This window comes from Bison bison, unplaced genomic scaffold (assembly GCF_000754665.1).
Source record: "Bison bison bison isolate TAMUID 2011002044 unplaced genomic scaffold, Bison_UMD1.0 scf7180017864217, whole genome shotgun sequence".
Lineage (NCBI taxonomy): Eukaryota > Metazoa > Chordata > Mammalia > Artiodactyla > Bovidae > Bison > Bison bison.
The window spans coordinates 1,822,172-1,838,768 of NW_011494789.1; the positions used below are offsets into that span (position 1 = coordinate 1,822,172).

Consider the following 16,597-nt stretch of genomic DNA (forward strand, 5'->3'; position numbering starts at 1 on the left):
GGTGGGGTGGGGAGGGTTGTTTTCCGATCTCGCGCCCCTCTACCCCGACCTCCGCGTCTCTCTCTAGAAGGAGATTTTCAGTGACTCTTAATTTCCATGCCAGCGGTGGACTAAGGGGAAGAGCACCATCGGGAACTTCTTCCTGGGTTGGTGGGCTCCGGTCTGTTGCCTACCCTGTGCAGCTTCCCGAGGCTGGAGCCTGCTTAGGCGCTTGCTTCCTGTCCTGGAGGCAAGGCCGCTCCTTGCAGCTCTCCTCCTGATCTTCTGCTGGCCTCTTTTGGATCTGCAAGGGTCAAGGGAACGCCCCTCCTCATCCCTTTGCCTCGGGTGTGGACCTCAGGGCAGGTTCTGAGGTCCTGCCGAGGGAGACGGTGTAGTGTCATCGCTGACGTGGTCAGGCTTTTCTCGGATGGAGGTCAGTCCCACAGGCAGAGGGAGATGTTGTTCGGTGAAGAGGCAGCCCCGCAGGAGGACATCTAAATACCAGCGAAAGCCAGAGCTGAAAAGTACCCCGCAGGTCATCCTAGTCTAAGCCTCTCATTTTACAGTGAGAAGCCTAAGGTTCTGAGAGAGACAGGGCTTGCCAGGCTTTAGACACCTAATTACTGACAAAGCAGGAAAATTCCAGATGTCTTCATTCCTGCTGGAGCTTTTTCCTTACCATTAACTTGAGTGCAAGATTGTCTTAAGGAAGACAAGCAGTTTTGCCTGTATATGTAGAATATATGCAAAACATATGCAGAGGCATGTTTAAAATGTTATTGTGAAAAAATCCTGATAACCAGGCTTAAATGGACTGCTCAGCCATTCCAACAGAAACTAATCATTAAGATTGTGTATCATCAGACCTTCTTTAGGCATTGGGGATGAGCCCTGAAAGTATACTCTTTACAATTTAGGAAAGCACCTGATGTTTCCCAACACTAGTTAATTGCCAGAGTGCCTATTTGTGGGTGGCTCTTGGGTTAAAAAGAATTTCAGATGAAGGGTTTCAGTCTGGGCGCTCTCCTCCTGACTAATCCCATCCTGATCAGTCACTGGGTCATGTGACAGCACTGCAGTGTGAAGGAGGAGGAAAGACTTGATCATAGGTTTGCTGAGATGTGCTCTTTTTTTCTTTTTTGGGATATAGTTGATCTACAACGTTGTGTTAGTTTCAGGTGTACCGCAAAATGATTCAGTTATATGTATGTATATATGTGTGTGTGTGTGTTTCCCTTTTTAGATTTTTCCTATTATACTGTTATTAAATTAATTTATAATTATAAAATCATAAAGGTTATTACAAGATATTGAGTATAGTTCCCTGTGCTGTACAGTATGTCCTATTGGCTAATAGTATATAAATTGTAATTCCAAACTTCTAATTTTTCGCCCCCCCCCACCATGTGCTTTTTATAATGGCAATTATTTGCATTAGAGAATACCAGTTGGGAGTTTGTGTGAGCTGAAGTAAGTATTTCAAGAAATTGACAGAAGTTGCATTCATAAGAATGCATTTGTGCCTAACAATTACAGATACTCTCAGTAATTGCATTTGTATGCTTTGATGTTCTTTGGGTGGAACAGATAAGACATTAGTGGTGCTTCTAGGAAAAGATTAGAAGAGGCAGTAGTCATTTTTCCATATAATTATTCACTCAGTCTCAATTCAGAGTATCAACTGAAACGTAGTTGAAAGAGTACTCCATGAGTAAGGTTGTGAGCTCTTAAGGGAGGTATGATTTCTGGACAGTCTGTGTGTGCTTAGCAGTGGCTGAAGAACTTCAGGAGATGAGATTCCCCCTGATAAGATGCAGGATTGCAACACAGTGCTTAAAACTGAAACTTTGTGGTTCAGGAATCCTTTTTGTATCCTCAGTGCCTAGTCCAGTGCTCACACATAAAAGGCATTCTGTTTTGTAATTGTTGTGTAGCTTGTATTTAAACCCCTTATTCTAATAGTTTAGTCTTTGAATCCTTAATGTGGATGGAACAGGAGTAGGGAGTTGGTGTACTTGGTTGGAGTTTTCCTTCTATGTCTGGATTATTCTAAAAAGCACAAATGATACCATACGTATGCTAACAGCTAACAGCATTTGTCATTTTTTTCTTACATTGCTACATTCTTGATTCTGGTTAACACTTTAATCACTTCTGAATAAATATTGATTAACCTTGTCACTTTTCTAATTAAAGATGTTACCATCCTAAGTGAAAAGTTATAGTTAATGTGTGTTTTTTGAATAAAGGAGTGGAATATTGGCAGTTCCACTGTACAAATAGGATGCTGGTTGAAAAATTGGGGGATTATGGGGCTGTTAACAAGCTCTGGAAAATGAGATCTGCAGACTTGAAATAATCTTGAGCACATTGGTTAAATTTCTAGTCACAAGGAAATAAAACTTGATTTTCTTTTATACTTTGAGCAAGATTCAGTAATACACTTAGAGCTTTTGGATGTTAAACATTTTGATTTAATCTCCTGTTTCTTGAGATCCTAGGTCCGCCTGTCTTGCAGTTCTTATGTCATAAAGTAAACCTAACCTCAGTGAAAAGTCCAGTAAAGGAATCATTGGCCTGGCCTTTTTCTAGAACCTCTCTCTCCTTGCCCCCTGCAAGGTGTGGGTCTCTACTTTTCTTGCACAATAGATGGTGATTGTTCTGGTTTTGTTTTGCTGGTAAGGAAGAGGCTGAAGGACTAGATCCCATATTGTGCAATGGTTGTTGAATTTTCTCTTTGAAAGTTTCACAATCATTAAGAGTGTTAGATCTGTTGAACAGTCTTGTATCCTATAGGAGGAAGAGGATGTCATCTGACCAAGTATGTGCTTCTTAAAACCTTTGTAGATTTGGGGTTTAAGATGTTGTCTAAATATTTATCACCTCCCTAAATATTCAGGATCAAAGATGTAACCATGTCTGCTTTGTTGTCAGAAGTTCTAATCATTTCTTGCAGACCGAAGTTCTTGTTTGTTTGGAATTTTCGAGAGAAGAGTGGTCATTATAATTGTCAGACACAGGCATATTTATGTAATTTGTGAATGGATTTTGATATTTTGAAGAAAGCTTAGTGTCTTTGGCAGCTTTACTCTAAACAGTTGTCTTTGCTTTGGGCTGTTAATAGTAATGGTGAGGTGTGTGTGCGTGCTTAGTCGCTTCAGTTGTGTCTGACTCTTTGCCACCCTATGGAGTGTAGCCCACCAGGCTTCTCTGTACATTGGGGTTCTCCAGGCAAGAATACTGGAGTGAGTTGCCAGGGAATCTTCTGACCCAGGAATCGAACCTGCATCTCTTATGTTTTCTGCATTGGCAGGTGCATTCTTTACCACTAGTGCCACCTTGGAAGCCCAATAATGATGCGGAAAGCTGGGCAAATGTTGTTGAGAGATAAAAGGTGGTGTTTGATGTTGTTTTCTCTGCTTGTCTTCCCCGCCCTCCCCCCACCACCGTTTTTTTATTATGGAAAGGAGCTATAGTTTGTATATAAACTGTCTTCTCCCCGTTTGTAGTCTAATGCTAGGAACTGTGTTATCTCCATATTTTTAAATTATACTGGAGACTAAGGGTTATAGAGTACAAACTTAGAATTAGGAGAAGGGGGCACAAACAAACAAAAGTAATTTTAGCCCTCGCTCTTTGATTTAGTAACAGGTCTCTCAGAGATGTAGTTCAAGTGTGGAATGTGTATGTCAGCCTTGCCTGCCTCCCAGTGTGTTGTTGTGAACTGAAACAAGGTAGCTTATCTGAAGATGTTCTGCAAGGGTGGAGCAGTTTGTTTTGGTAATATATTCTGTTTAGTTTGGATTATGCCATGTATTAGTTTATTTTGTATCCAACTTTAATTTAAATCAAGTATGTTGCTTAAACTCTGCTTTTTATCTGAAGTGGTCTTCTGGTGCTTACCAGTGAGAGAAAACTGCTGAAGCATCTCCATCAGTTTCTCCCTTTTCTGTTTTAACTTTTCTAATGCCTGCACTCCATTGGAGAAAGATTATTTTTCAGTAATGACACAAGAGTGTCGCAGATCACAGAAAAGGACCAGTTCAGTTTTAGAATCTGAGCTGTAGCACAGAGTTAAAGAAAAAGTGACTGGAGGTGGACTGTATACATTCAGATCCTTAGGGAAGTTACTTAATTTCTGGGGGGAAAAAACACTTGGAATAATAGCATTAGCTCATAGACCTGTTATGGAGATTAAAAAAGAATTCCTGTCGAGTACTTATTAAATATTATTGGTGATTTTGGTATTGATCAATTTGAATGGTTCTTGGCTTTTTTGAAGGCTACGTACATTGTTTTAAATTTTGAGACTGTGATGAAGTAGAATCTTGTCTTCTATAATAGCAATCAACTTGATTCACTCTTTCCAGGAAAAGCAATCATTAGTGGTTTTTTTCTTGGTCATACTTTTGTCTTGTGACTGGCAAAACTTCATAGTTTTGAATGAGCTTGAAATTAAACATGAGATTCTAAAGGATCATTGTTGAAGAGGTTAAAAATTCAAAGAAGTTGCAAATTTTTTCCAGAAAGTAAAGAGAATTTCAGAACCTGAAGCGTTTTACTGATGTTACAGTCAGCAGTTGCCTATAAATCTCAAAACTGAATTCCCCTACCCTCACTGGCCCACTCTCTCCTCCTGTTCCCAACTGTTAAGGTTTTTGAAAAGGTCAGTGTTTTAAAAGCCAGGTGCTAAGAAAATGTGTTTCTAATGTAGTTCACTTTGCACATCCTCATAGCAATTCTAGAAAATCATTGAAAATCAATATTTGGAATCTTAAAATGAGAACAACTAGGGAAAGAATCTAAAAAGAGTAAATTGTGTGTGTGTGTGTGTGTGTGTGTGTATATAACTGATTCACTTTGCAGAACATCTGAAACTAACACAACATTGTAAATCAACTATATGCCAATAAAATTTTTTTCAAAATTATATACACAAAAGTATTCTTAAAAAATGAGAAAAATCAGGGAATTCCCTGATGGTCCAGTGGTTAGGACTCTGCACTTTTAGCTTCCTGGCCTGGGTTCAGTCCCTGATCAGGGAACTACGGTCCCTCACACCAGGTGACACTGCCAAAAATAAAATAAGACAAGGAAGAAATTGTTTCAGGGGTAGGAATTATTTTTAAAACAGTAGGGAGGATGAATCAGTAGTATGTTAACTGTTTTTCAGGTTGGTGGCTGTCAGTTATAACGTGTAGTATTCTCTACCTGGTCTGTAGCTGTAACTGTGATGTACAGGCAAAGCGAGGGAGGAGGGAGGAGGGTTCAGGATGGGGAACATGTGTATACCTGTGGCGGATTCATGTTGATATATGGCAAAACCAATACAATATTGTAAAGTTAAAAAAAAAAAAAAAAAAGAAGAACCTATGAAAACAATGCATTGAAAGCGCTTTTGTATTTTTATTCTTGTATAAAGTTATTTGCTGGCTATTGTTGGCCTCTAGTTCAGTCTGTTATTTAAAATCTAATATATGAATTATTTGGCTTGAATTCATGTTTGGGGCCACGTTGTTATCTGTATGGATGTACAGCCTTGAATGTGAATAATTATTGTAAACTATATTTTACAACTTTTTTTCTGACTGTATTACATTTTCTATTTGGTCGATTTAATCATATCATAATTTAATGAATCTGTTTATTCTTTTTTTTTTCCTCCAACTATCTGTGCTTTAGATACAGTCACCAGGATGAATTTCCACGTATGCTCGGTAGTCTTGTAATAAAAAAGTGTTAAAAAAAAAAAAAAAGAGTCCAGAGGATTACCATAAAAGTAGTAGAAAATATAACAATTGAGATCTTTCTAATAATCTCGAATTGCTTGCTTGCTTGGGTGTGCAGTCATATCCTACCTACTCTTCGAGACCCCATGAATTGTAGCCCACCAGCCTCCTCTGTCCATGGGATTTCCCAGGCAAGAATACTGGAGTGGATTGCTGTTTCCTCCTCCAGGGGATCTTCCTGACACAAGGATCGAACCCACATCTCCTGTGTGTCTTACATTGCAGGTGTATTCCTGACCACTTGAGCCATTTGGGAAAATCTTGGAGGCATAATTAACTTGTTTACGTGGACATCCGTTCAGGTTGTGACTTCCTTTTTATCGAAGGTTGAAGAAAAAAGAGTACGTAGGGACTTCTGTTCGCAGAAGGCAGTGGCACCCCACTCCAGGACTCTTGCCTGGAAAATCCCATGGATGGAGGAGCCTGGTAGGCTGTAGCCCATGGGATCACTAAGACATGACCGAGCGACTTCACTTTGACTTTTCACTTTCATGTATTGGAGAAGGAAATGGCAACCCACTCCAGTGTTCTTGCCTGGAGAATCCCAGGGATGGGGGAGCCTGGTGCGCTGCCGTCTATGGGGTCGCACAGAGACGGACACGACTGAAGTGACTTAGCAACAACAGCAGGGACCTCTGTTGATCATTACAGTTATAAATGTATTCAAGCAAATATTTGGTGTCAAGAGGTAAATGTCCTCAGAATGAAAACAAGTGTCCTGATAGTGCTTGCCTGCTCTCTCTGTCTGTTTGTACCAGAGCACTGCTTCCTGGCTAAAGAAATTGTGTCTTTAAATTCTGAAGCTCCTTGAGTGATCAGACTGCTTGTTTAAATGGTTTCCTTATTCTTGGGCATTTACATTCATGCAGAAATTTCTGTGTAAGACCTCATAAGAAATCACGCAAGTGAAAATTTCCCAACTAATTAACAGCTTCTTATAAATTATTTCATTTGTTTTTTCAGCTTTTCTGATTATGAAATTTAGTTAATTCTGACATTGTTGGATTTGCTCTCCTGAGTTCTGATTTATACATGATTACTATTAATTACACTTGGCAGGTATGGAGCTGTGTTGTGGTTCACCGATGGCTACATCTTTTCTAAAATGAGGGATTTGGGTAGCTTGATGCTATGCATAATTTGCAGTAGAAAATGTAAGCTTCTACAATGACAGTAACATTTGACTTTTTTTTTTTTTATAGGATACTTGTATGTTCTCTGGCCTTTTATCCCCCTTCATAAGCTCTTTTTTCACAGTTTTTATGGTACCATTTAATGATGGTTTTTTATCTTAACAGACTACTTTTTCTCAGATTTCTTTCATGAGTTTTGTCACTTTTGCTTAAAAGGGGTTCCCTTCCTCTTTTCTGTCTACTTTGCTAAGTGCCACCTTTTCTATAAAACCATTTTTCTTCTAAATAAGAACAGCTGCACTGTCTTCCCCATGCTCCACAGATCTCTGAACACCTCTGTTAGAACCCTTAACTCCCCTCCTCCTTATAAAATTGTGGACTCTTAGAAACTCTGTCTCTTTGCCTTTGTTTTTGTAGCCTGGGTCCTTGAAGCAGTGTCATTTATAGTAAGAATTCAACATGGTTTGAGGTTTGCCTGGTGGCTCAGACGGTAAAGCGTCTGCCTACAATGCGGGAGACGCGGGTTCGATCCCTGGGTTGGGAAGATCCTCTGGAAAAGGAAATGGCAACCCACTCCAGTACTCTTGCCTGGAAAATCCCATGGACGGAGGAGCCTGGTAGGCTACAGTCTATGGGATCACAAAGAGTCGGACACGACTGAGCGACTTCACTTTCACTTTCACTTTCAACATGGTTTGGGTTGAATGAAGGGAAATTATGAAAAGTTGTACAGATAGGGGCATATTTATGAATTCAGTGAAAACTTTCATACTGTTTGAGTTGCTCCATTTAATAATGGATGTGACAAAGTAGAGGATTTTTGGTAATACCAGACAGGTAATAGAGACTGTGTCCTGTTTGACTGGCACTGACTGTTTCTGTTTCTTTCCAGCGTACAAGACAGTATCAGGAGTTAATGGTCCACTAGTGATCTTAGACCATGTTAAGGTAATGCCACTGTCCTTATCACCTAACCATTTATGCAGTTAAAAGCATAGTACTCAAAACTGTAGTTTTTTGTAATTAAAAATGACAAATGTTAAGCCATTCCTTGGTCTGAATGTCATTGCTACATAGGAGATAAGAATTTTAGAGCAGAAGTCAGAAGATAGGATTCTAGTACTGGATCTGTTGTGGATTCTGCTTGTGGCCTTGAGTCCCTTATCTGCAAAATTTTTAATTTGTTTAAAAAATTAAATTTTAATACAGTTATTTTACTTAATTAAAATTAAATTTAATGAATTTTAAAATTTTTAATTTAAAAATGTAGTTCTACCTCCTAGGTTTATTAGGGAAATAACTGTAATATTTGTAAGTATGTTTTATGACTTGTAGGATATTAGATATACAGTATCTTATGGCTCTTGTCACAGTATTATAACTACTTATTACGTATTTGTTTTCTTTTCTCTACTAAATTTTAAGGTCTTTAAGTGAATAAACAATGAACTTTATCTTTGAGGACCTGACACTGGTGTTCAAGTAATGAATAAACGACAGGTTATCTCAACAGCGGCTAAAACCATAAAGTGAAGAATAGCTTTTACCTATTCAGTTTGTTGAAAGACTCTTTTGTTACATTTTTTTTTTTAGCCACACCTATATAATAAGAATTATCTTAGAAAAAGAGGCATGTAATACAGTTTATAATTGAGTACCTTGGGTGAAGCCTCCTGAGTTCTGTGATTAAAATATCTTCAGAGGAAATAATTTGTGTAATATGCCCAGTAATTCTGCTTTGGTTGTTGTTGAGAGTGGATTGGGGAAAAGGTACCCATTTATTAGTTGGTTGAGAGAAGTAATGACGAAAGTATGTTTGGCATGTGGCCCTTCTAGATGCAGAAAGTAATCAAAAGACATTTCCTAAAAGAGTGCAAAGTGCATTGTCTGTTCAGCTTTATTTAAGTTAATATTTTTATGCGTGACAGGGTACCTATACAAATCGGATTAAGCATGTAGCTTACTCCTGGCCATAGCTAGTATGCAATTTGATTCAGAGCTTCAGTATGTAGCGCTGAAGTTGTACATATATGCAGGTGTCCATTAATGTTTTGTGAAAGGATGGAGCATACACTTTTCTTTTTTGAGAAAGTATTTGGAACATTATTTGTTTTAAATACTTTGTTTTATTTAAATATTTTTAAATATTTTGTTTTAAATATTTGTTTTAAATACTTATCTTTGTCCTTTATTCTGTTTTATATACTACTTCTTAGATAAAATTGGGGGCTTATATTTTAAAAATATGAAGCATAAACATACTTTCAGTCTAAAAATACTCATGTTTCAAATATATTAAATGTTGAACTCAGCACCAAAAATATACAGTACAAATATGTAAATGTCTAATTGGTAAGGACTGTGAAGGGTAAGTACAAGATACTATGAGAGTCAGTAATGGGAAGGACTTCAAAAACATCTTGGAGGAAGTAATTTTAAGAAAGCTGGGAAAGTTTTATTGAATGTTCGGGGTATAACTCCAACTGAGGAAAAACTGGTAAATAAAGCTTATGTAGTTGTAATAATTTATATGCCATAATGCATATACTAGGATCAAGGAATATATAATTTTATACAAATTGTATCAGAATAGATGATGGAAACTGCTCTATTTAATTCATTTTCTGAAGGTAGCACATCTTTCATTCCCAAACGAGAGAAAAGATAGTATCAGAAAAGAAATAGTAAAGTTATTCTCACTCACAGGCACAGATTCCAAACTGTGAGCATAAGTAATTTTATCCGGTATATTTTTGGTATTTACTGAAAAAAGCATAAGCTTTCTCTAGCTTAATCTATGAATGACCTGAATTATACTGACATTTTCTAATATCAAATCATCTTTGTATTACTAGGATAAATTCTACTTTGTCATAATTCTGTTGACTTTTTAAAACATGTTCTTGCTAATATCCACTAAAACATGCTCTTGCTAATATCCACATATTGGATATTAGCAAGAGCATGTTTTAAAAAGTCAACAGAATTATGACAAAGTAGAATTTATCCTAGTAATACAAAGATGATTTGATATTAGAAAATGTCAGTATAATTCAGGTCATTCATAGATTAAGCTAGAGAAAGCTTATGCTTTTTTCAGTAAATACCAAAAATATACCGGATAAAATTACTTGCTTCTTTACGAAAAAAAAAAAAGAAGAAAAAGAAGGTGGTTTTAGAAGTAAGGGATAGAACAAACTTTCAAAATCTCTTAAAGGCTATCCACCATAACCTACCACAAACAGCATCCTTAAGGGGAGACTCTGGGAACATTCCCATTTAAGTCAGGAACAAGATGAGGGGGCCCATTGTCACCACCACTCTCCATCTTTGTTTATCCTTTTGCTTGAACCCTGATCAGTGTTGCGGGAAAAAGAAATTAGGGGATATAGGGATTAAAAAGGAAAAGGCACAACTATCATCATTTCTTGGTACTATGATTAAACGGAAAACACAAGTCATTCAGTGGACAGACTGTTAAAAACAGTGGTGGTAAACAGTGTTGCTGGGTACAGAAGATCAGTCTGTAGAAATCATTAGTGTTTTGTATGCCAGGAGTAACTACTGGAATAACTAGTAACTTTTTACAGAAAACTGTGAAACTTTGTTGAAAGACATAAAAGAAGACTTCAAATAAGAGGAGATTCCATACCCATGAATGAAAAGACTCAGAATTCTCCCCAGGTGACAAAATCAGTTAGAAGCAGATAATAAAGATTTGGTGCAGGAGTAAGCAGGCATTTCAGTGGAACAAAATTAAGATTCTTAAAACCAGCTCTTCTCACACCTGAGAATTTGACTTGATAAATGATAAAGGCTACATTACAAGTCACTGGGGGCTATTTGTGTTACTCAGTACATAAGAGTTGGGGCATTTGGCTTCCTGTGTAGACAAGAAAAATGAGAAAAATACAGTTACTTACCAGAAATAAATCCAAATGGATTAAAGACCTAAACATGAAAAATCTATCAGAAGACAATATGGAAGACCATTTTTATTTGTGATTTTAGATTGGAAGGTTTTCCTACAAAAAAGAGGCAAATCATAAAGGCAAATAAGTCATTTTATTGCAAAAACTTCTGTATGATTAAGATTACCATAAACAAAATTTAAAAAACAGACTGGGAGCAGATACTTGGAAAAGGATTAATATTCAGAATCTATGAGACTTATCTAAAAATAAATTAGAATAAGCAGATTCAGTTGAAAAGTGAGGAAAATATGTTAATAAGCCAGTTACAGGAAGTGAAGTCAGAATTGTCAGTGAATATGAAAAGATGCTTAGTAGAATCAGAAAAATGCAAATTGAAAGATACTATTCTTTATTTTATCAAAATGGTAAAAATTAAAGTTTGATGATATAAGATTGGCAAAGATGTAGGGAAAAGATACTTTTCTATGCTACTAGGAAATTGTAAAGATTACTCCTTTGCAGAGTAATTTCGCAGAAAAATGGACACAACCTGTAACCTGCCACTAGGTAACTAAATACCATAGGGAAACTTAGACCCACTTGCATGAGACGCCACATGTGAGAATGTCCATTGCAGTATGTTTGTACTAGTATAAATATGGAACAACCTTGAACACCAGTGATAGAAGAGCAGCTGGATGAAATGTAATATCAACTTGACTTTATCTTAAATATTACCATGACGGACCCAAAATATTCAGGCAAGTGGGAAAAAACCAAATTGCAAGATGATATGTTTAGTATGTTCCCTTTTAGGCAAATGAAACATTAACGGTACATTTTTGGAAACATGCAATTTAAAATATTAAAATGGACTAGAGGAATACACTTCTGGTTAGGAGAAGTGTATATTGAGGGGGGTATATTAGCATTATTTATAATGAGTAATTATTTTGTTGTTTAGTTGCATTTTATTCCTGTTCTCCAACAGCACAAGATGATTAGTGATTAAACAGCCCAGAAGCAAGCATCATTGCTGAGTAGAGGGAACATAGTTGTTAGTTTTATCATCTTTCTATAGTCTGAAAACTTAAAAATATACATGAAAGAAAAAAGAATTAACTGCTGTGTTTCCATAGAATCAAGATTCTTCTTTCTATGCCTTTTGCTGTGTTTGCCAGAATGTGTGCCAGCCGTGAGTGTTTTAAGGACTTAAACTACCTGAGGATATTGTAACCTCTTGATGTATCCCTGCATGTATAGGGGGCGTGTAGGGATTGCACAAGCACGTGTGCTGTGATAGAGCCTATGGAGCATTTGGCTTCTAGAACATTGGTTTATTGAGCCTTTGTTTTTTTTACTATTTAGTTTCCCAGATATGCTGAGATTGTGCACTTAACACTACCTGACGGGACGAAGCGGAGTGGGCAAGTTCTAGAAGTTAGTGGTTCCAAAGCTGTGGTTCAGGTAAGCATTACTTGAAAAATCTGGCCAGTTGAACATTTTTCTAATCACAAAAAAGCATAAGACACACCAGTAGTGTTTTCTGGTGATTATCACATAAGTATACAGATCTTCCTTGACTTACTTGTGGGGTGACAGCTTGATAAACCTGTCAGTAAGTTGAAAATACCATTTAAGTTGAAAATGCATTTAGTACCAGAACCTACTGAACATCACAGCTTAGCTTAACTTCCATTGAAGGTGCTCAGAACACTTAGATTAGCATGCAGTTGCATAAGACCGTCTAGTGCAAAGCCTATTTTATAATAAAATGGTACATATCTAATGCATTTCTACCACATGACCCCTCTGTTTCTTTAGGGATTGGTTACTGACTGTAAGGGAAGAAAATGAATTTTTCTTGTTTTCTTGCCAAATGTCTGCCACCTATGTGCATTCTAGCCCAATAGCTCCACTGGTAAAATTTTTTTTTTTTTTTTTGATTGGTAAAATGAAGCAGATAATCACATAGAAAGACAGAGACAAAAAAACAGAATTCACAGCTTGTGGGTTGAAACCAAAACAAGATCTGAGTCTGTGTCTGTAAATTGTCTCTGATAAGTCTAGTTTTTAATGTTACTGACTATAGAAAGTGGCAGTTTTCTAGAATAACATATTGCCCTAAAAAGTAATATGGATGGCATCACTGACTCAATAGACATGAGTTTGAGCAAGCTCTAGGAGATGGCGAAGGATAGAGAAGCCTGGCGTGCTGCAGTCCATGGGATTGCAGAGACAGACACAACTAAGCGACTGAACAACAACTAAAAAGTAATCTAAAGCAGAGGTCAACAGAATTTTTGTAAGGGGCCAGATAGTGGATGTTTTTAGGCTTTGTGAGGTTTTATCTAAGGTCTCCTCTGTTGCATGGTCTTTACACTTTCTTTCCCTTCTTTTTTTTTTTTTTTTTAAGAAAACCACCCTTTAAAACTGTAAAAACACACACACACACACACATTCTTAGCTTGCTTAATAGGTTTGGCCTGCAGGCATGACCCTGGTTAAGAGGTGGAGGTTTGGTTCATCACCTATCATGAACACTTCTTTGTTAGTGATATTAAAAGTAGTATATACATTTATGTATTTTACTTTATAAGGGCCATTTAAGAGGCAAATAAATTTTAAGCACTTATGATCAAATTTCTTTTACTCTTCTGTTTTCTTTCTTGATAGGTATTTGAAGGGACTTCAGGTATAGATGCCAAGAAAACGTCCTGTGAGTTTACCGGGGATATTCTCCGAACGCCAGTGTCTGAGGATATGCTTGGTAAACAAATACTGTTATTCATTCTGAGCAGAGATCTGTTTACTTTTTAACATACTTCCATGTAGTTTTTTTAAGTGAATGTTTAAAAACACAGTTAAAAAAGTGAATATTTGAGTCATTGTATTCTCTGTACTGCCTTGTCATTGTTTAACAGGTCGGGTATTCAATGGATCAGGAAAACCCATTGACAGAGGTCCTGTTGTCCTGGCTGAAGACTTCCTTGACATCATGGGTAGGGACAGAAAATGGATTTTGTGTTTAGAGGAAATAACATCTGTCTTATACCTTTGTCAGAGAAAGGATGATTTTTATGATACTTAAGTAGATAACCAACATGCTTCACATTTAATTAGTTATTTTGTTAATTATTTAGTAATTTTATTTTTCCCAGAGCTTATCTTAATTTTTTATGTCAAATACTACAAGATATTGTAAAATATTACTATATATTACTATAATATTACAATGTATCTGAAATATAAGTAGTAGAGCCATAATGGCTTTGAAATTAGGATTTCTCTCTTGCTACACTATATAATTTATTAATCTACAAAATATTAATGGAAAAAAGTTTCAGATTTCAAAAATAACTCATTTTTTGAGTAGAAATAAATGCTTTATATGACTGTAGTCTTAAAATATATATGTATCAATGTTCTCTTTTGGAAATGCATTAGGCCAGCCAATCAACCCTCAATGTCGAATCTATCCAGAGGAGATGATTCAGACTGGCATTTCGGCCATAGATGGCATGAACAGTATTGCTCGGGGGCAGAAGATTCCTATCTTCTCTGCTGCTGGCTTACCGCACAATGAGGTGAGAACTAGAATTTATTTGATGTGAAATTTAAGAAGAAAGGATCTCCAAATGTTTCACTGTTAGTGAGAAACCAACTAAAGGATTTTCAAGGTAAATACTCAGTGTTACTGTTTATATCATCCAGTTCCATTGACTCTCTTATCCATGTGTATCTGACTTCTTCCTTACTCTTAGGAATCTTTGCAAAAATTGCAGAATACTTTTGTTAGGGAAAGACCTTTAAGACATCCCAATTTCATTTGTGATTTAATTCCCAAAAGTGTAGGATAAAGGTTATTTTGCTATAGAAAATATTATTTTAGCTTTCAACCCTGTCCTTTTATACTCCCCATCAGATTGCAGCTCAAATCTGTCGCCAGGCTGGTTTGGTAAAAAAATCCAAAGATGTAGTGGACTACAGTGAGGAAAATTTTGCGATTGTATTTGCTGCTATGGGTGTAAGTATAATCTTTTCCTATTTTAGAATGAAATGTAAAATTGCTTATGTTCTTAAAACAGTGTAGAAAAATACACATGTATCATTCAATTTATCTCTAGGTAGAGAAGTTTCAACTTGGTATTTTGGGCAAACCATGGATTAGTATTTAGCAGTTGACTGGAATATAAGAATAATTCTCTTTGTGCCCAAAGCTGACTGTTTACTCTCTTGGCTTTTGTGAATGTTTTGGGAGTACCTGAAGCTTTAGAAGAAGGAGCAGTGCGTATCTATAGCTTGGCCTTCATTAGAAATAAATGCTGGGGGAAAAAAAGAAAAAGAAATACTGAGAATCTTGCGTCTCTGAGCACTGATGAAGTCATTGCTATTTAGGTAAACATGGAAACTGCCCGGTTCTTCAAATCTGACTTTGAGGAAAATGGCTCAATGGACAATGTCTGCCTGTTTTTGAACTTGGCTAATGACCCAACGTAAGTAAACAAATATGCTGTTTCTCTCTGTTTACACAGGCTTCTGGTCAAAAATATTACCTTAGACTAGGGAGGTAAAACATAATGAAAGCTTCATGGGCCTAGGAATAAGATAACCATATGTAAATTCCAGCTCTGCTTTTTGCAGGTCACTTGGTTTTGGGCAAGTCATTTAGGCTCTGAAGCTCAATGTCTTCTTTTGTAAAATGTGATAAATAATACTTGTCTCACAGAGTTGTGCATATTAAATGAGATAATAAGTTACTTAGCACATGGCCATACTCAGTAAATGACTTTTTCCTCTTGCCTGTAAAATCTGGCCCCTGTTGTTTCCTCCTTTCTCCTTCTCACTCGCTTCCTTTCTTGCTAGATTTTGAGAACTATGTAGTTCTGAGAAATTACGGGGCATTTATAAAATAGTCAATTTAGCTGTGTAGCACTGAGTAAATACATAAAAGAACTCTGCCTTAAGACTTTTAAAGTAGTAATTGCTTCACCTTCCTCAGTTTGTGTAAAACTTTAAATGGGAGATTGTACTGTTATTTCCGGAATCATTTTATTTTGTTTTTGGCCTTTTTGTCTGCGTGACATAGTACTTAATGTTTCATTTCAGTATTGAGCGAATTATCACTCCTCGATTGGCTCTAACCACAGCCGAGTTCCTGGCCTATCAGTGTGAGAAACATGTATTGGTTATCCTAACAGACATGAGTTCTTATGCTGAAGCACTTCGAGAGGTAATTTTTCTCTTAATTACAGTAGGTTATCTTGTTGCTCTGCAAGTTGTCACTTTTTTTTAATCATTTTTTAAAATTAATTATTCATATGTTAGTGTAACACCTTAATCAGGAAAGAAAATACTATTTTTGTCAGCCTAGTTGAAATGATTGAAAATGAGATTTAAATTATTAGCCTGTTTATCATACTGTCACTGTCTCCATTGATTAAGACTGGATTCTCAGGACTTTTCCTGGTGGTCCAGTGGTTAAGAATCCACCTTCTAGTGCAGGGGTCGTGTGTTTGATCCCAGGTGAGAGAACTAGGTTTCCACATGCCACGGAGCAGCTAAGCCCGTGTGCTGCAACTAAGATGTGACACAGCCAATGAATGAGTGATTAAATAAATACTAAAAAAGAAAAAGATTGGATTCTTAAAGAGAGTAAATCATGCAAGCTATTTAATCAGCTACTCTACCAGGAAGTTCTGTCTCTCTGGACAGTCCATTTTTAGCCCTTTCCAGGAATTTCATTTTCAGTGATGTAAATTTTTATTTATTTACAGTG

At 36.7% G+C, this 16,597-nt stretch overlaps 1 protein-coding gene across 1 annotated transcript in view; it reads left to right on the top strand.

Moving 5' to 3' along the window:
• ATP6V1B2 (ATPase, H+ transporting, lysosomal 56/58kDa, V1 subunit B2) overlaps window positions 1-16,597 on the top strand; it is a 26,290-nt gene that overhangs the window by 318 nt on the left and 9,375 nt on the right. Inside the window, exons 2-9 of the mRNA XM_010845440.1 lie at window positions 7,797-7,852; window positions 12,187-12,285; window positions 13,495-13,588; window positions 13,743-13,820; window positions 14,266-14,405; window positions 14,744-14,845; window positions 15,217-15,314; window positions 15,928-16,051. Of these exons, the coding sequence (XP_010843742.1) occupies window positions 7,797-7,852; window positions 12,187-12,285; window positions 13,495-13,588; window positions 13,743-13,820; window positions 14,266-14,405; window positions 14,744-14,845; window positions 15,217-15,314; window positions 15,928-16,051 (791 nt within the window). The remainder of the gene's footprint in view (window positions 1-7,796; window positions 7,853-12,186; window positions 12,286-13,494; window positions 13,589-13,742; window positions 13,821-14,265; window positions 14,406-14,743; window positions 14,846-15,216; window positions 15,315-15,927; window positions 16,052-16,597) is intronic.